The sequence below is a fragment of the Miscanthus floridulus genome, chromosome 2 (genome assembly GCF_019320115.1).
Source record: "Miscanthus floridulus cultivar M001 chromosome 2, ASM1932011v1, whole genome shotgun sequence".
NCBI classification, from domain to species: domain Eukaryota; kingdom Viridiplantae; phylum Streptophyta; class Magnoliopsida; order Poales; family Poaceae; genus Miscanthus; species Miscanthus floridulus.
In genome coordinates, this window is record NC_089581.1 from 71,562,789 (window position 1) to 71,583,738 (window position 20,950).

At 43.6% G+C, this 20,950-nt stretch overlaps 2 protein-coding genes across 4 annotated transcripts; both read left to right on the forward strand.

Moving 5' to 3' along the window:
- The first annotated feature begins 551 nt into the window (after positions 1-551).
- Positions 552-7,889, forward strand: LOC136525962 (uncharacterized). Of its 3 annotated transcripts, none has more exons than XM_066518772.1 (5): positions 552-745; positions 821-999; positions 1,106-1,621; positions 6,915-6,955; positions 7,044-7,889. In XM_066518772.1, exons 3-5 carry the CDS (start codon positions 1,228-1,230, stop codon positions 7,887-7,889), a joined length of 1,281 nt encoding a protein of 426 aa, XP_066374869.1. In that variant the 5' UTR covers positions 552-745; positions 821-999; positions 1,106-1,227. The 3 variants fall into 3 exon arrangements, with proteins under 3 accessions (XP_066374869.1, XP_066374881.1, XP_066374875.1); XM_066518784.1 differs by having other exon boundaries at positions 6,921-6,955; XM_066518778.1 differs by having other exon boundaries at positions 1,145-1,621.
- Positions 7,890-8,109: 220 nt separating this feature from the next.
- Positions 8,110-10,693, forward strand: LOC136525982 (soluble inorganic pyrophosphatase 1-like). The gene is made up of 10 exons (XM_066518790.1): positions 8,110-8,143; positions 8,504-8,670; positions 8,820-8,929; positions 9,006-9,034; positions 9,141-9,206; positions 9,298-9,405; positions 9,515-9,580; positions 9,666-9,786; positions 9,884-9,965; positions 10,483-10,693. The coding sequence occupies exons 1-10, from the start codon at positions 8,126-8,128 to the stop codon at positions 10,523-10,525; spliced, it is 810 nt and encodes a 269-aa protein (XP_066374887.1). The 5' UTR covers positions 8,110-8,125; the 3' UTR covers positions 10,526-10,693.
- The last annotated feature ends 10,257 nt before the right edge of the window (positions 10,694-20,950 follow it).

The window sequence follows — 20,950 nt, forward strand, 5'->3', positions numbered from 1 at the left end:
TTTCTTATAAAGTTTCTTGGTTCTTATGTCTGAGCCGGCAATGACCCCGTTTGACTTGCTGAATTTTGGCTGAAACTGGCTGAAAACACTGTTCTGGCTGAATTGTTGTGAGAAAAAAATACTATTGTGGCTGAAAAAAGAAGCCGAACAAGCCGGTTTCTGGATAAACCGAACAAGGCCTATAAATTTACAACTCGCTTCTCCTCTATCTCCTCTTCTCTTTTCTCCACCTCGGCATTTAGCCGGCTTACAGCATGTTATTATACTTGCTGGTGGAGCTATCTAAAGAAAGCTACAGTACAATTCCTAGTAATATTGTGTAAGATGTACATTGATACTCAGCATGTTTGGTTGGCTATAGCTTATCATAAATGATCATAAATTTTCAACTAAAGTAATATTTTTTTCTCGTACAAACCAACTATACTTCTTCGTATACGACGGCAAACCGAAACTACCGTTGCCGTGAAGCAAACACGCAAAAGGATTGTTACTTGTTTCCTCAAAAAGGCACATAAAAAAAATGACATTCCTGCCCCCTTGGTCGACTGCCTCGGTTCAGCCCGATTCCTCGCCAGTCGCGCGTCTCCTCACCTCCCTCGCCATCCGCTCCCCACTCCACTTCCATCCGCTACCTCCACTCCACTTCAATCTGCCGCTCCTGCTCCAGTAGGAACGCTCCCCACCCCCACCACGCTGAGCTACTCCGGAGCACTGGGACACAGCGTAGCCCCCCGTCAAGCAGGTCTGGGTCGCTCCCCTCCCCTTAGTCCTAGATGGGTCGCCGCCCACCCTCACTCGTGATTCGTGTCCGTGGCAGGTTGCGCCGCTCGTCCGTGGGGTCGGTGCTGTGCTGGAGGAGGTGGAGCGGGGGCGGTGGGGAAGCTTGGCCGCTGGGGGGTAGCCGGGACTAGCGACGAACAGGCGTCACCAGTAAGCCACGGTCAGGGGCATTTCAGTCCTACTTAGCAGCGCTGATGGCATAAATCTAACATAGTGGTAAATTTGGGATCTTTTCATGTCATTTCTTGTTTCTTTTAAGGCATGTTGGATATTAGACAGAATTTCTTTGTAATTAAGATCAGTCGGTTACCCTGCCTCACAGATTGAAACAGCTAAGAGGCCGCCCATGTTGTCTGAATAGGGATGCTCTGTTGGATGTGCAGCAAGAAAACCTTGGAATGAATGTACATACTACTTAGGGTGCTGTATTAGAGTTTTAACAGGATGGGTTCGTTATGCTGCGTGGCGGCACGGCCACATGGGGCTAGCACAGCAAGCCACGAGTGGTCCTCTATTGGCCGCAGCGACCCACCCTGGCAGACTGGTGCTGGCTTTTCTCCACCTCTGTCTAGGGGGTGGGAGTACAGGATCAACTCGGAAGGGTTGTCTTATGGATCCCATGGTGATAGCGGGGTCGCTGTGAATTATGGGTCATCACTATCATCGAATAGTAAAGGGGTTAGTAGGAGCTGGGAGAGGAATGAGCTTCCACAAGATCACCGCTACTCTACATCTGAGGGTGCCATTTCGTATCTCAACAGCCCAGATGTCAGCTTCCAGAACCACCATATTATGCTACCGATGCTGCAAGATTCTAGTGTTGATGAATACATGAGAGGTATGTGCCTTGGAGTAGCAAACTTCTCTGTCCTTTTTGATGTTTCCGCTTCTTTTGTAATTTTTATATTTCTTGGGTTAAGAATGTTTAAGATTGTTCAAACCCAAGATCTGTACTTTATTTTTTGCCTTCTGTACTATGCATCAATTTAAATTTCTGTTTATGTGTAACTTTGTCCTCTGCTGCTGTTTGATTTTAATATATTTGTTGCCATGGTTCTTCGGGCATTGCCTAGGCGTTGAGCCAGGCATACCCTAGGTGCCATAGGACACCACAAGGTTTTAGTTATGCTATATTGCCTAGGCGTCCAGGCATATCACCAGCGCCACAGGACATCAGAATGCCTCAAAAATCATGTCTGTTGCACCAGCTATATAGCATGTTGGTGTAAAAAATAGTTTTTGTCTTGCTGTTTTAACAGTCATTTTTTTTGGAGAATACTAGAAGTTACTGTTTTATAAGGGCTACAGATAAATCACCTTTTCTTTTCAGCCCAATGAAAATTGCTACCACATGATTCTATCAAGTATCAATCACTGCAGAATGCAGCAAAATTATATTTCATAGTAAATTTGCCACAGGGCAAAGGCCATGCCCTTTCACAACACTATGAACTGTACCTCTATTCTTGGGTGACGATCAAGAGAAACTCATGAACTTGACAAATTGATCCTGATTTATTGGGACCATAGTCATTCCAAATTACATAACATTAAACCCATTTCCCTATAGCAAAATCTGTTTGTGTAACAATAGAGACTTGCTGTTAGTTTCATACCATCATTGCCATTATGTGCAACAGGATTGCCATTTGATAACAGTAAGCAACTCAGCATAAATGTGAACTCCAATCTAGTGCAATACCCATGTACTCCCTCTGTTCCAAATTCTAAGCCGTTTTGGCTTTTCTAGACATAGTGTATATCTAGGTGCATAATAAAAGTTGTGCAACTAGAAAAGCCAAAACGACTTATAATTTGGAACGCAGGGAATAGTATTTAAATGATCCTCATATATTTGACTAAAAATTATGCTTCATTTATGCAACTGTTTTTTAATTATTTAATTAGCAACAAAAATTGTTTCAGAAACAAATGCAAACAAAACAATAATTTGCTTGTCCAATTCTAAATGCAGATGGTCCTTATTCGTCTCTTAAATAATTTGAGTTTGCAAATCTGGTTATGCTTTAAATACTAACAGGTAGCAGCCTTCCTGCTGGTTGGCCTGATATGTATTGTTTATGTCTTAGTGGGAACAAGGGTCTTAGTGGATCGAGTGACAGAATTAACTACTAAACTGATTATATGCAGCGTAATTTTGTGTATTACTTTTGAGTGACTTTTGAATCTTCAATTATATGATTGCAAACCTATCAGATTTGGAGTTGAATTCTATCATGATCAACTGGCAGATTTTTCATGATGACAATGATTGATCCCAAATCAGTTCTACAGTAGCATTAATTTTGATTTAACCATTGACTAGTGATCATGATTCATGATTGCTGTAGATGTTCGATTTTTAATTGAATGCGCAGGAGACCTGCATAGCATTTCATTAAAATAGATGTGGGCGTGAATTTCAAATGTCATGAGTTATATTAAGATGATTTGGACCCTTGCATGAATGATTGATCTGCTAGGCTCTAGCGTAATTTTTAACTAATACTCCCTCCAGTCGCAAATAAATAATGTTTTCGGTTGTTTGAAATCAGCCATTCTAAACTTTGATTTCAAATTAGTTTTAACATGTTGGAGTTTTAGTATTTGAAAATGATACGATGTAATATACTTTTGCTATGTGTTACAAATATATTTTATAACAAAAAAAATCATAGTCAAAGTTGTCTTTTGGACACCATGTAGATGTCCAAAATGCCACTTGTTTGTAACTGGAGGCAGTACATCGTATTGATTTAGGATTTCAGAGGGAGTGCAAATGTAAAAGGGCAGACCCAGTGCCGGAGGCTCCCGCATGAGTGGGGTCTGGGGAAGGGAAAAACCGAGGCAAGCCTTGCCCCCGCAAAGAGGGAGTGCAAATGTGGATTGATAAATTTTGTTTGCAAATTTTAATGCTATAGCTGGGATCATATATTTCCAGATTTAGTTCTAGATTGCAGATGGCTGGTTGCATAGTTTTTCAAGGTGGCTCCTGGATTCTGAATTGTTTGGCCTTTTGATTGAATATACACCGTGGTTATGTTATGCTCAATGCTTATATTATCTGTGTTTCAACTGACATTTGAGATGCATTGGGTCTTTCATGCTTAATTGATTAGGCTGATCCAGCATTCCAATGTGATCACTGAGCAGTTACATTATCTATATATTAGAAACATATGCACCGTAAAATACTTTGAGAACCAGCTAAGTCAATCCAGTGTGTCTGAGCTCTAATTAGTTAGTGCTAGGTGACTGAACATTGCCCCTGAAATGAGTGTTCCTAGTGGTGTGGGAGGTAAAAATTTTAAACCTTCCACGAGCTCTATGAAACTCTAGGTATGGTGCCTGTGATAGATACTGTACATGACTTGTGACAAGGAATATGGAGGGAAAGCCTTAACTTGGTGGAGAGTGTAGTTTTACTGCTTTTCTTCAGAGTGAAATCCACTAGAGGTCCTTAAACTTGTCTCGCGTTCTCAAATAGGTTCATGTACTTCTGAAACCAGATTTTCGGGTCCCTAAACTTGCTAAATATATCATCAAAGGTCCAAACCGGTTTTGAAAAGTTGTTTTCGCACATGTGGTAGCCACCGTGTCTAGGGCGCAAGCCCTCGCTCCAGCAGTGCCGTGGCGCGGCTACGAGCAGTGGCACGACGACGAGCAGTGGCAGGCGCCGAGCCAGGCCTGACCTTCGCGCAGCGCGACTGCAGCAGCGGCGAGGCTGGGCTATGCCCTGCATGGAGGACCCGGCCGTGCAGATCGCCGGCAACTTCGTTCCCCTGCGCAATGCCCTGGGTGTCGAACCTGGCCGTCATGCAGATCGCCGGCATCTTCGTTCCCCTGCGCTATGCCCTGGGTGTCAAACCTGGCCGCATCCCGCCCTTCATCACCGGCGTGTACGTGGCTACGCGCGCAATAGAGCCAACCCCTGCTTCAAGCCCGCCACCTGTTGAACAGCGAGTCGGCAACGACATGGTGCATGCTCAAAGAAGCTAGTGATTAGTTGGGTGCTTGCATGCATGAAAGAGCCAAGTCAAGGATCAGTGGATCGGATAGCGAGTCGTGATCGTCGGCATGGCTAGGTCGTCGGTGGCGGCTCTGGTCGTCCTTGTGGTTCTAGCCGCGGCAGTGGCGTGCTCCGCGACGCGCCCCGTCCCCGCGCAGCAGCAAGAGGTGTCGGCAGCGGCTTCAAGGTCCCCAACCCCTTCCTCCCCGGCGTGGCATGTCAGATGCATGGACTGAGCACGATGCTGACGGCTAGCGAGCACGGGCCCAGCGCCACCACCTGCTAGTGTCCGTCTCCTGGGGCACAGCGCGGGGACGCTCGAGGCGGCTAGCGACGACGCCAGATTCGAAAGCGTCTACTGCCGCCGCTGCCGCAGCTGCAACCACGCTGGCCTTGCTCGGCGCCTGCCACTGCTCGTCGTCGCGCGCCGCACCGCCGCTGGAGCGAGGGCCTTGCGCCCTAGACACGGTGGCTGCCATGTGTGCGAAAACAGCTTTTCAAAACTGGTTTGGACCTTTGATGATACATTTAGCAAGTTTAGGGACCGGAAAATCTGGTTTCAGAAGTACATGGACCTATTTTAGAACGCAGGACAAGTTTAAGGACCCCTAGTGGATTTCACTCTTTTCTTAATGCTGTGCTAAGGATAAAAGTCTTCCTACAAATAATACCAGTTTCTTATGATATAGGAACAAGATAAAAGAAAATATTGAAGATTTTCTATTGAAAGGACACTATTCTCTTGCTTCCATACTTCTATTGCTGTTGTGGGCTGTTAGGCTGTGAACATAAATGACAAAACAATACTCTTATTACAATTTAATTAAACTATGCCATAGCATCTCAGAGCCGTAGGTGGGTAAGGTCTGTGTCACTTTTATATTGTTGTCAGGAGCTTGATTGGTGTGTGGCACATTGTGTACATTGTAGCCAAAGAAGGTCGGTGGGTGAGGAATCGGAGGCCGACAGTTTGACAACCGGTGGTTACAGTTACAGACGAAAGGGAAAGGGGGAGGGGGGATACCTCCTGTTAGGAAATGCAACTCACTGTATTCCAATGACAAATGGCTAAGATATGGAGATGTACAAGGTGCACATAGCGCCCTGCACCCTACACTAGTAACTAAATACATGCACAACATATACATCTAACACCTCCATTTCTTTCTTGACTCCTAAGACAAGTAGGAATGCAGTCCTTACAGATTGGACCTTCCCTTCACAAACCAATTCTAACTCAATCTTCTATTCTTATCTCAACCTAACCAGATTAAACTCCCTAATGTTTCCAAACCTAAGACTCCTAGGATAAGCAGTGCTGGGTCTGGTGGAGACCGATACGGAGAATGGGGTGCCACTGTGCCTAGGGATGAAAATGGTTGGTAACATATCATCTATGCGGAAAAGGTTGCTGATCAGTCGGAATTTTTTCCATATTTCTCAATTTATTAACTATTCAGTTGCGACTACAATATGGTACTGAAAGAAATTAAACATCTAAATTTTATATACGTATCTCTCTGATCGATATGCTCCTTTCTTGTCTGAACCATTCTAGCTATCTCAACTCTCGATAACCTTTTTTTAAGGCAAAGTAGTTCTTGTACCAATACGGTAGCAGTGGAATTACAAATGAGTTGGCAAAATCTATTCTTCTTTAAGAATGTGGCATTATTTGAATGACGTGATATGGTTATAATTTCAATCATTAGTGGTCAGCATGGGTACAAGATAGCACATTTGCTACTCTGGTTAAATTATCTCCATCTTTCCTCAGAGTATCTTGTGTCCTGTAATATTCTGTCATCTGCGCTCTTACCATGTGGTTCAAGTTCTCTGTGCATGGTCATTTGTATGTCCTTTTCTACTAGATGAGCATTTATAATGTTTTTGAATTGCATAAAACAATGATTGACTATGGGTGGGTGCGTGCAACCTTTTCATCAGTGGTCACTTTGTCATCACCTTAATTTGTGTGTGCACATAGCTATGGGCGGGTGCATGCAACCTTTTCCAAAGAATTTTACAATGAGATCAGTTATGTTAATTGAGCATTTATTATATGTATGGGCATGTGCATGCAAAATTTTGTTCAGTTGTATTGATTGGACCTTTTTTGCAGTTTCAGTTGCTGAGCCTATTGGTGCTTTATTATTGTCAGAGGTATGCAATATGCTAGGTGTTCATGTTGCAGTAATATTCATTTCTTGCTCCAGGCTTCAGGGGACTGAATTTTATCCTCTTTTTGTAGGGAATGTCAGGACAACAGAATAGTGGTGGTTCCACCTCCTCTCGCTCTGATGGAAGTGAATATGATATTGTACCTAAATCATACACATCAACGCCCCGCAACTTCCCGAGTCGTCGATCATTCCTGTCAAAGCCAATCCACCCTGTTTCATTTCCAGAACATGCACTAGAAGCACAAGAAACTCAAAGTCCTGTTGCCAGCGCAAGCTCCAACAATCCTCTGTGCTCTGAATTCAAGGGAACAGGAGAGCTTCACATTCCAGGTCCCATGGACTATGGTAGTGGTAGTCATGGGGAGTCAGGAAATTGGAGTGCTGCAAGTAGCATGGATCTTACTGATTTATCAGAAAGACCTGAAGCTGGACAAGCTGGACCACTGCGTCCTAATAATGTAATGCAGAAAACAAGGTGTGACCTCTGTGAGAGGCTTCTGTCAAAGAGATCACCTTGGGGTTCTCGTAGAATTGTACGCACTGGAGATTTGCCAGTTGCTGGTGTTCTCCCATGCTCCCATGTCTACCATGCTGAGTGTTTAGAGCGGACCACTCCCAAGGGGCAGAAGCATGACCCTCCTTGCCCTGTGTGCGACAAGCTGGCTGGTAAAGATACCGAGCAGTGGTCAATTTGCAGGTTAAAAAATGGATTCCCAAGGTTACGTTCACTAGGGGAAGGGCCTTCTCGAGTTTGGAGCTGTGCTCATGCTGGAGATTGTGTTGCTGGGGCTGTCCAGATGCCAAGATCAAATAGCATTGCGCTATTGACTCGGAGTGGTCACAAGAGGCATACATCTTCGAAGGGAGAGCCCAGCAAAGACTGGGCTGAAACATCAAAAAATACTTGCATGTAACTTCCTAATGCACCCAGTAGGTTATATTCATGACCTCGCATTGTTATAGTTGCAAGGTTATGTATGCTTATGGATGTTTTCATGGCTTAATGGTCCGGTTGGGAAATGACATAGATATGCCTGTGTAGCTGACTAAATTTATCTCCTATCAGTTATCAGGGTTGCCACTTGTGCATAAAGGCCTTAGGTCCCTACAGATTATTTTTATGGGCTGAATCTGTTCCAGATGAAATTGTATGTGCTGGAAATCGCAGGTAAACTGGCCTCTGTAACTGCTCATCCAGTTCTATGAAACTACCGCAATTACCCCTACAGCCCTATGGCCCTACTTTGTATGATTGTAACGTTGTTAATGTTGAGACGAGATTTGACACTGCAATGAGACATCGATAAGCAGAATCTGTTGGCTGTAACATTGAACTTGGTTGCTATTCTGTATGATCTGTAAACCAAAACGCAAATTGGATCATGCTAGAAAATCAAATTTTCAGGTGCTCGTGAAACCTTTCCTAGGAGGTGTTGACATTGCTTTGGCTGGCTCTGAATCGAAGTTGCATCTGGATAGTTCAGTTTTTCGCTGCATGTTCGCCTGCCTAATTCAGGAGTACATGCAGGCGTTGTCTGAGCGGCCGCTTCTCCCGCCACTTCTCAGGATCTCCATCCAGCCGCTTCAGACAGACCGAGAGCTCCTCCATATAACACCGCTGCTACTTCTGTATTACTGTGCTTCCTGCATCCTCGTCCTGGTGATCACACCCAGATCAAATCCTATTCAAATTTGGTAAATGGCAAAAACTCTTGGCAAATGCATTTTTTGACTGTTTATGTAGACCTAGAATTTTTGTGGGACTTTTGCTGCAAGAACTGCCGCAGAATTCCTGTACATTGTTCGTTCCATGCAAGGAGATTCATTGTGATCTTTCTCTCTAGTTGTAGGAGCATGGCTGAAGAGAAGAGCCATCCACGGCTGAACGAGCGGATCATGTCCTCCCTCTCAAAGCGGTCGGTTGCTGCGCATTCCTGGCATGACCTTGAGATAGGTAAGTACATCTTTTGCACTGCGGTATGATTCTGGAGGTTCATACAAGCTGATGCTTCATATTTTCAAAATACCAGGACCTGGAGCCCCTGCTGTTTTTAATTGTGTAAGCCCCATGTCCTGTTGTTGTTCATCCTGGGTAGTGAAGTAGAGGAGGCCATTAATTTCAGATGCATCAGACCTCCAGAAGTCAAAACCTTCCATGCTTGCAGGTTGTTGAGATCACAAAGGGCAGTAAAGTGAAATATGAACTAGACAAGAAGACCGGATTGATCAAGGTACAAATTATCTGTTAAAATTTCAGCTTACAGGAAAGAGAAAAAAATACCATTGTTTTCCTGATGCCACTGAAAAATTGACAATATGCAGGTTGACAGGGTGCTATACTCATCAGTGGTCTACCCACACAACTATGGTTGCATTCCACGAACATTGTGTGAAGATGGAGATCCAATGGATGTGCTGGTGTTGATGCAGGTCAGCATGTCTTACGACTGTTTGTTTCATCTAACCCACTTAGTATTAGTTATATAGGTTATGTCTTCAGCTTCTGAAGTTAATCATTAACTGGCTTACAACCAAATAGGAACCGGTGATATCTGGCTGTTTTCTTCAGGCAAGAGCCATCGGCCTTATGCCCATGATTGATCAGGCATGATGTATTTATGGACTTTTCATTAAAATTTCTACATATCACACTGTTGGATTGATGGCGTATCTGTTTCTGCAATAACTAGGGAGAGAAAGATGATAAGATAATTGCAGTTTGTGTTGATGATCCTGAATACCGTCACTTAACCGATCTCAAGGAGCTTTCTCCACATCGCCTTAATGAAATCCGTCGCTTCTTTGAGGACTGTACGTACCTTTTGTTTCCAAATCTGTCTGATTTTCTATAATCATAGCACTACAGTTGCTCCAGAAACGATGAAATTTATTTCACATGTATTTGCAGACAAGAAGAACGAGAACAAGGAAGTTGCTGTGAACGATTTCTTACCACCAACTACTTCCCTGGAGGCCATTCAACACTCAATGTGAGTCTGTTTTTCCGTCAGAAACTGGTGATGCAATGCATCTGAAAATATGCTTTAAAATGATCATGAGATGCGAAACCTTTGATCATCTGAATTTTTTCTTTCTACTCATTCCATCCCATGAATCGACATCTTGCTTCACAAGGAGTCAAACAATCTCAAGTTTATCAAATACATACAAAAAGTATTAATATTAAAAATACATAATGAGATCACTAGATTAACCATGAAATATATTTTCTTAACAAATTATATTTTCATAATAAATGTTTATAAAGATACAAATGTTGATACTATTTTCTATAAACATAGTTAAATTTAGGATCGTTTGACTTCTCGGGAAGCAATGTTTCTATTCTTTTTGAGATGGAGGGAGTACTTTGACAAATCTATTCACCTTCGCTGAAACATTAGCTTCCTTTATTGTCTGAATCCTCACATTATATGTTAGAATTATCTTTTTTTTTTTTCTAGTTAGGGTACTACTTCTAATCTGTTTTTTTTTTTGTTGTACCAGGGACTTATACGCTGAATACATCCTACACAGTTTGAGGCGCTAGATCTGGTTTCAAGATGGAACAGTCCCTCTCCTGGTCTCGGGAAAAAATAAGCAATAACCGATCAGCCTCCTGGCTTTTGTTTCAGGAGCTGTTTTGCGGTATATATAACTAAATCAAGGGATAATGTGATTCTTCTGCAAGTTATTGCATATAATATGCTAACAATGATATATATATATTGTCTACTTATTTACATTTTTGTGGAATATTTGAATCAACGATTGGGGCAAGTTTTATAGGACGGCGATTAGACCTGCTATGTTGTATGGTGCAGAATGTTGGCCTACGAAAAGACGACATATTCAACAGCTAAATGACACAGAAATGCGTATGTTGCGTTGGATTTGCGGTCATACAAGAAGGGATCGAGTTCGGAACGATGATATACGTGAGAGATTAGGGGTAGCGCCAATTGAAGAAAAGCTTGTCCAACACCGGTTGAGATGGTTTGGGCATGTGCAACAGAGACCTTCAGATGCACCGGTGCGTAGTGGAATCCTAAGTCAGGATAGTAACGTGAAGAGAGGCAGAGGAAGACCGAAGTTGACTTGGGTAGAGGCAATAAAAGGAGACTTGAAAGGATGGAATATATCCAAAGACTTAGCCTTAGATAGGAGTGCTTGGAAGACAGCTATTCACGTGCCTGAACCTTGATTGTTTCTGTTGGGTTTCAACTCTAGTCTACCCCAACTTGTTTGGGACTTAAAGGCTTTGTTGTTGTTGTTGTTGTATTTGAATCAACGATTGGAAGGGCAGGCCTGGTGCAGTGGTGAGAGTTGTCTCACTGAGTCACCAGGTCGTGGGTTCGAAGCACCCTCTCAAGGGATTCTGCCGTTCAGCAGCCAGCATCCTCCGCTTGGCCCTGGTGACAAGGTAGGCCTCTCCCAACTGATAGACATGCCGATCTTCAGCCTCCTTTAAGGCTTCCGATATGGTAGTCCCCCGACTCTCTGCGGCTGTCACACTGGCATGCGCTTCGGCAAGCTACACCTGGAGCATCCTGGAGAAGATCTCGGCTTGCCGGAGGCACTTCCTCAGCTCCGAGGCTTGCCGGTCATACTGCTCATCCAGAGCAAGCAGGTACGTGGTCAAGCGCACCATGGTTGGACTGTCTTCTTGCGCATCCTGCCCTTGCAAAGTCTCCATGCGAGCCCTCCATGCCTGCCGATTCTTTTTCAAAGGTGGAAAGAACCTCATGGGGGTACGAGCAATGGGCTCTTCATAGATCTGGCAAAGGTACCGCAAGGCTTTGCGGGCCGCAACCTAGTAGGTGTCGACGAAGCAAAATCCGGTTGCGGTCACATTCCAGGCTTCAGTGATGTCGGGGAACTCCCCACTCTTCCCAATGTAGACGGTAACTTCACACCACTCAGTGCCATGTTTTTCATACTCATGGCCCTCATACTCGGGATGATCCTTGACTCCGAGCTTTTGCAGGGTGGCATACAAGATTTTGAGAAAACCCTCGGTGTTCAGGCAGTAACTACTAACCCAGGCTCCTACTATTCCTGACGGTGGTTGCAAGGAAGGACTAAGCGAAAAGCTTGCTAAAAAAAAGCTAGGCGAGCTAAAGTGCACCGAGTGGTGGTACCAATGGCTAGGCCAGGCCCTGCTTATAATGGCAGAGTAGTCAGTGATCCTGGCGCAGTCCACCAAGGTTCCTGCGAGGGCCACTTCAAACGAATCGATCGATTTTTTTGCGCATCTGAGGCGAGCGATGTCCGAGGCCATTAATGACTAGTACGACTACAGGGCAAGGGTCCGACAAGAGTGTAGAAAAGAGTACGGGGAGACGTGGACCACGGTAGGTGTGAACAATAGGCGAACGCGAAGCACGAAGCCACAGTTCAGTAGTAACTTTTGAACAGGAACGAGTCAGTCGTGCACAATACGACATGTGTGACACCTATGGATGGCATATCTGCAAGCAATACAAGCACTATAATGCACAAATAGGATATGCATGAATGCACATCCTATACGTCCTTCTACTGTTGCCAACATATGAGGCAACTATTCTTAGATTTTTGGCACATCATTCTCTTCCTACAGCTAGTCGATACTACCGGACTATGCTCGGGGTCAGTGTACCTGCAGAAAATTTGATTAAGCCTACCTAAGTCGGTAGAGTGCCATCTATCCTGGATACATAACTATAGTAACAGGGCTACTTATATAACTTCGCATGCAATGTCCTAACTTTTTGAAAAGAATTTGTTGTTAAGTTTTAATTTAGAAATAGGTTTTGAAGCTTTATTTCCTCATTTATGCTCTGATACCACCTGTGGCAGAACTGTCTAAAATAACACACTTATGTAGGTGCTTGTCTTCCACTAGACCCTAAGCACCCCGAAGGTGAGCTACATCAAGCAGTTCCGTCGAGCCACCCTATGGGAGAACCAAAAAATCTATATTTTCCATCAGGATCACAAATGAGATAATAAAGCTTACAAAATTTTAACCATTTCCTATGTCACTTTTCATGCAACATCATAGTATAATATTTATTGTTTATAACAACGGAATATAATCATGTTGTTAGAGTCTCAGTGGAAATAAAATTATTTAATGACAAGTTAATCATTAACATCATGATCCGTTATATACATTATAGCAGGTTATAAGTTTTTTCATTGTAAAATATTTTGGGTGAATGGTTCAAATAAACTCTATGTCTGCAACATTAAGGATATCCTCATTGAGCTCACTAGGAGGTTTCCACATACAAGTGTCAGCTCCACATGTTCCTGTCACCTACAACAGGGTAGAACAAACCTTGAGTACTCAATTGTACTCCGCAAGACTTATCCGTCAGGAGGAAAGAAAAGACTCCAAGGATATGTAAGGCTATCTAGCTTGTAGGTTATTGCATCTGATGGAAGCATTATTAAAAGTACGTCCTTATATTCAATTTCATTAGCAGTCACCATTAGTTCATTAACTAACCATTCTATATAAGCACCTATACTACTTTTAAGCAGGTGGTAAGCAATCAGACCATTTTATCATCTTTCATATTCCAGTTCTTACTATAGTGCTAGATCATAGACAAGTCGTACTGAATTACCCGGCGATTCGTGAATCAATGTGTCCAGCTGGGTACCCCGAAACACATGCCCTGCTTGTACCCCAGGCACAAGTAGGACCAACCCACCACTCTCCTGTCAAGGGGTCTAGGTCCTCGTCCAAACTTGGACTCCAAGTCCCCACGCCTGAGTCATAGACTCAGTGTGGTGCTTAGACCTCCACCATCCCCGCCTCCAATCAGTCAGTCCAGAAAGAGCCAGAACCCACGACAACAGAGCAACGGGTCTTCCCTGCTCCCATAAACAAGTATATGCTTAGGATAATAAGTCTATGACTAGACTAGAATTCAATACAATGGACGATCCTTAATCGACATAGGCAGAACAAGCGCAATCCGAGCCTCGCTCGAATGCCAAACCAAGTCTAGATCCAAGTACCATTCCGCCCGGTCTCTAATTATCATTCATATATTTTCTATGTGATAGTAATATAACAACAACAATAATATCTTTCCTATCTCTCGCGAGTGATAGGCAATCACTCGACATCTACTGAAGTTCTGTAGCATAGCAATATACATGATCATGTCATACTAGTAAAACTCATAGGATAGGACATATATATATGCAAGTGGGTTTCATTCAACTCCTTAAACTTAATGCACAAGCATAAAATAAAGTGCAGAATAATAGGGGTTATGCACTGGGGCTTGCCTGAGTAAGATATAACCAAAAGTTAGCATTCCATTGTGGTGGCATGACCTTCGGACCATCCTTTCGATACTCCAGATGACTCCATAATCCCTCATTGTTCCTATTAGGGTATACATGGATGAAATGCAGAGACATTATTAACCAACTGCAACCGTGACTCATAAAATATGATTTACGCCTCTTGAGCTAACGAGCTAGTTCTAACGATGACCGTACTTAGGCTATGTATCCACATTGCCAAACCAGACGTTATTTCCCAATGATTGTTTTAGCTATACAAACCCAAGTTGTTTCTTTATTCCATTCTATCGATTTAATATCTATTCGAAATAGGACATCATTATCTATCTAACAAACTAATTACTATAGAGCTACAAAAATTACAGTGAACAGATAATAATATTAAGAATTTACTGTAAAATTTTTAGAGTCAACACTATCACCATTTTCTCACAAAAATTCATGTAAGTTTAGGTCTTATTAAAACTAAACAATTTAAATTAATTATGGCAACCCTAAAAATAATACAAAATATATGAATAAAATACACTAACAGGTAGATCATGATTTTAAGAATCTAACAAAATTAGTTTCATAATTTTTGGATACTTACACAAATTTATATTGACTTTTACAAGTTTGCCTCAGAATAAATTAAAAAAATGCTTTAGAAAATGAAGAGGGCCAGCGGCAACCAATTTGGCCCAGCATGTGGTAGAACCTCCTAAATTATAGGACCCACATGCACCTGTCACTGTCCAACGACCTCTGACGACTATGCATATGTTCCTGGTAACTTAAGAAGACTATCGGGTGTCCTCAGGGAACCCCAAATCATCCACGATTTCCGAGTAGGATCCCATTACAGAGTCATTGCAGTATTACAACATTTATTCAAATATCTACATCAGAGTAAAATAGTGGAAGTCTTACAATAACTTAGTTTACAAACCAGTTGTTTCAAACCTTACAAACTAAGTTCGATAATTAATACAAACCATAATAGTAGTGGAGTGGTATTATAACATAATACAACACAATATAAGTATCCTGCCCAAGGATCACACATTCACTTATCATCATCGACCTGAACAACAGTCATGCAGCACGGTCCAAAATAGACCTGCTCATTAGCCTCACCTGCAACAAGGGTCAACGAACCTTGAGTACAAAAGTACTCAACAAGACTTAACCGAAATAAAAACTGATAAGACTCAGGAATGCAGGCTCAGGGATTCAAGGTATGGCTTTAGCAATAAACAAAGTTCTTTTACGGAAAAGCTCTCTAACAAGATTCTTTCTTTCAACATTTAAAACCTTTATCAAGATCGTATATGAATTTGCCATGATCCGTAATGAGATCATGAACTTCATATCAAACTCTTTCTCAAACCTTACTCAAGTTCCATTTATTTACTACGATGATGAACAGTGAGTTGAGTCTCTATAACCGAGAAGCAACGATGATTCAAACCGATTAAAACCCAGCTGGAGATTCCCAACCACACGACATATGCAGGTCCCCGAGCTACATATACCAACCTACCCTCAGATCCTCTAAAACAAGAATGGGTCCGCGCCACCCGAGAATACAGTACACCAATCTAGCCCATTGCCACATGGGTATACGCTATTCCCGCCATCTCTCCACTCCCAGTGCGCGAGTAGCCATTCTCGTAATAGAATAGCCGAGTTAAGGCTTATCGGAGTATGTGGTTAGTACTACAAAGTCTCACATCATGCAATTCAATAACGGACGGACCTTAATCGACACAGGCGGAAATAACCCGCTCACAAGACCTCCACATCTTGTGGCTCTCACACACCGAGTCCGCCCGGTCTAGATTTATTACTCCACATGCTCATATTTCATGAGAACATAAGTAACCAAACGTAACCAAATATTCGTTTAGAACTCACGGGTGACAGGTAATCACCCGACTTTTATCTGTCTAAGCATGGCTAAGCATAACTAGACATTTACGAAGTAAAACTGGTAACAAGGTAGATATGGAAAAAACAAGGTTGGTAATGCACCAATTAGGTTTTCACTCAACTCCTAATCACTTAATGCAGTATTGAAAAGCAAAAGCGATATAAATTTGTAAAGCACAAGGTAGGTTTAAATGCATCCGGGGCTTGCCTTGGTTCACGAAAAAGTCAGGTTCCTGAGACGTTCCACAATTATCAGATCCGACCTCAACAGACGAATAAACTTCCTCCGCAACTTGATTAACTACCACGCGTTCACCTTTGTTCACTACATGTAGTAATAATGCCATGTTTAACGTGTTGCGAGATACAAAATATGATGCTCGATGATGGATGCAAAATTAACAACTCGAATACAACTTTTCTTCGCGGTACAGTTATAAGTCAAACTAACTAAACATTTTTCGTAACACATACTTCAATTGCCAAGGATCATTAGCAACTAATGCCCCAAGGTCATCACTCAATCCAAAATTCAAACAAAAACCTAAATCATTAAAGGTTACTATTTGCTTTTATGAATTAATTATTTAATTCAAAATTATGAAATAAATCAACTTGTTCCAATTGAGCTCAAAATTTTTGTAAAGGTTCATCACATGATAACTAAGTGGCAAAACAATTTTCATAATTTTTGGATAATTAATTAAGCCTAGAAAAATCATGGAAACTCATTTATTAATTAATTGAGTAATTTTTATCACATTCAAAAAGTACTGAAAAACAACATTTCATATTTTTTTTAAATAATATACATCACAAAGAGGTCACACAAAAATTTTCATAATTTTTGGAACTCTAAATAAATCTACACAAATATAACAAATCACATCACTATTCATTCAAATCTGAAAAAAGAAAAAATCCATTTTGAAACACTGAGTCACTGACAACCCGACCCCACATGTCATCCCCTACCTCCCACGCTGATCACGGCGACAGTGGCTTTGACCGGTGAAATCTCACCGACGGTGAGATCTACGACGACGACCAAGGTACTAACATGATCACTACATCACGATGTATTGATTTGTGGCACAAGCACGACCAATTACGAACTGGACCGAGCACTACGCCGGCCGTGGCGGACACGGCGGCTCGGTAGCGCTATGCCGACGAAACTAAGCCGGAAACGGCGAAACAAACAACACGGGAAGAACCAGGAGCTCACCCCGAACGCACCGGAGCAGAAAGCTAGATCAGAAGAGCAACGGATGAGTGGTTCGACGTGCACAGCACCCACGGTGGAGCAACGGGCGTCGGTGGTGGCGTTTCGGCGACTACGATGGTCAAAAGGATCAAATAACCAGTCATAGAGCATCATGGGATCAAGGCAAAGCTGGAGCTATGCTGAGCAAGGACAAAAACACACCGGAGAGCTCTGGCCACGGCAACGCGCTCGCGACGGCGGTGCTGCCGGCCGCGAGGAAGAAGAGCAACGAACGGTGTTTCCTGGCGAATTCAAGCTGCAATGGCAGGTCGGCTGAGTGCACAAGGAGCAAGCGGAGCTCAGACGGTGCTTTGCCGAGGCTGGTTTGCGCTGAGGAGGCGATGCGAGCTCGACGGAGCTATGGCGGCGGCGTCGGGAAAACAGAGGAGGGAGAAAGAAGAACGGCGACGACGCCTGAGCTTTATAGGGCGGCAAAGACGCAAGGAGGCGACACGCAGCAGCCTGCTCGTGCCAACATGAAGACGGAGAAGGCCATGGGCACGCCTAGAACGCCGAAGAAAGGCCACCGGCGGTGACAGCTGCCCGACGGCACTGTTCCACTTATTTACCAAAATGTCATTTGTTTTAAAATCTAAATTACTCCCAAATTTATGTAACAACTCAAAAATCTCCAAAAATAAAAGTTTTTTAAAATTCAAAGTTCTACAACTTTGATTTTATAACCACCCCCTAATTCGGTCTACATTTTGAAATGCAAGTTTAAATTCAAAAAGGGGACATTTTAAGAATTTACACCTTTTCAAATTACGTCAAATTTTTTATAACAATTTTGAAAACTCCCAAAACAAACTTTGTATAACTTGACAAGCTCTACACTTTTGCTTTTAGGCTCAACCCCAAAATATGCTTAGATTTTGAAATGGGTTTTCAGGGTAGGGTTAAAACACTGAAAATCAGGGTTTTCGGAAATCCAATTCACTACAAAGATTTTTAACTCAATTCAAGCTATACAAGTCAACACATATAACATAAAGGTAAACTTGTTTTAGTGAATGCACATAAAAATTTTCACTAAGATCAAATGCTTTGCAATGCATATGATGACATGGCAGGTTTTAGTATTTAAAACACCTGAGGTGTTACACAGCAGCCCAACACAGCCCGCACGGGCACAACCGCTTGCCAACAGGCTGGCCCAACTAGCTTGCTGCACGAGCGCATCGGCATGTTTTGCAAACGAGTCCCTACGTTTTGGTATAATCAGCGTCGCCATGAAACACTATTGTAGCAGACTCGAACTTTGCATCAAGCACCTTGGATTAAATCGCCTTCACAACTAGGGGTCCCTGGTGCCACGGCGTATGATGGCATGACCCTGGCTGGCACTGCACACCTACGCCGGTCAGTAAAGCGAGGCATCGGCTAATCGAGCAAGCCGACGAGCATCATGGGGCCAAGCCGGACTCCTGGACGGCGGTTGGGAGATAGCCAATGACCCTAGCGCTCTGTCCGTGCTACCAAACCGCCTGCCATGGCGGCGGCGCGAGCATTATAGCGACCTAGGATACTAATGGAGAGGTAGAGATGGAGGGGAAGCAGCAGTGGCTCATCGTGGTCCACGCTGTGGTGGCAGTGGAGGCAGAGGAGGGCCGAGGTGACCTAGCCATGTGTGCGTGAGCATGGTGGCGGTGCTCTGAGGCAGACACAACGCGTCACCATGCCATCGACGAGTGCCCTGGCCAAAAGAAGACAAGCACCAACCCTAGGGGTCAAGACAAGCTCCGAAACGCCGTCAATTGATCCTTTACCGTTGGATTTGGGGCTTACCCCCAAATCATGCTCTGTTCAGGGCAAGATGATTGGTGGCTCAAAAATTCCCAGACCCGGCCAACCAGAGAGGATTGAGAGGCTCAAGTGGGTCAACTGGCTAGCCTACCTCCAATCCTAGCTATGGGAACATTGAATCGAAGTGGGATATCACAAACCGCACGCGCAGGCTTACGCCAAGGTGTGCTCCATTGGCGGCAAGGCGGATGAGGCAGTGGGCTCACGACTCAGACAACCTCGACCAAGGTCACGTTAAATGAGCTGAAACACCCACATGGTAAGGCCTTGAGGGAGCATTCCATGAGGTGCCAAGATGGGACTGCTTGGCCTTGGCCGAGAGCGGGCAGTGGTAGCGAAACAGCGAGTGCACGGGAAGAGCATTGACACCACAATAAAGGCAGTAGCTCGATGAGACAGCGGAGGGTGGCAGCTACTTTGGGGTAAGTGGCTCGTGCGGTGAGAAAAGCGCCATGTCGCCCTAATGGCGGCTGCTATGGCGTTGGCCCGGCCCGACGTGCGGCCAACCTCAATGGGGTCAGCCAACGACAGTGACCACGGCCAGGGCAGCCAACGACAATGACGTGCCCATGTTGCGACTGCAGGGCAATGGGAAAGGAGGGCGTGGCACACGCGTGCGGCGTGCCAGAACGCGACAGCGTAACGTCGTGGACGCTGTGACCGCCACCACAGGGCTGAACGACCAAAACTAGTGTCGTGCATGCTTTTTGAAGCTAAACAAAAATAGTAATCGTCTCGTCTAAGGTTCAAGCACTTATGCTAGTTCAAAGCCAACACTACCCGGTCCCTAACAAGATAATTGTTATGCTAAAAGAGCAGCTAGAGAAAAAGATAAACGAGTGCCAAGGTAAGCTCGTCACTGAAATGTCGGTTCACGAACAGAGAGCCAAAGACATGCTTCCAACACGTTCCAGCGAAGTTTGGCCAATTTTTGAGTGAGCATCGTAACCCTTAATGCAACTACGCCATGCTCCGTGCTCAAGCACTCGCCTTGATGCAACCCACTATGTAAAAACATGAGGTTATTGTTTAAATATTTTAGTTATAATCTAAACATCAAACTGACGCTGTCTACTACCTTTCGAAACTTAGAAAGGCTAAGGATTTCAATTTGGACTTAACAGCCACTAACACTTTTGTCATAATTTTTAAATGGTCTAAACCCCTTTAACTTTACCCAACAAGTATATCACGCAAAAGTCCATACTTCATGCTAACCCATAGGAACAAAATAATTAAGCACTTTTTAGGTATTTTCCATAATATAATTCGCCAAAGATAGCATTTTAAACATAAGCTTATTTGTTTGCTGACTTAACCAAGAAGAGTTGATTTAATTTCAAATTGATTTCTGCGCTCCCCAAAATACTAGCTAACAATATTTATTCTCCAAAAAATTAAAATTGCATGCCCATCTACGTAACTTGCTATCTTTATTGATCTATTTCTCGGGCCATAATCTCCGTGCTTAGCGAGCTCGTAACACCGGTGGTGTTACATCCTGTCAGACACGACCGGACGCAAGCCTAAGTCCATTCCTCACTACACTAACACATCACGCCAACATCAGCATACGTTAGCCACAACCTAATGCATGCCCTGCGCGTCTGGTTCCGCGCCCTTGCCTACGTCCGTTCACGAACCCAAGCACCACCTTTACTACTCGGTCATGACCAG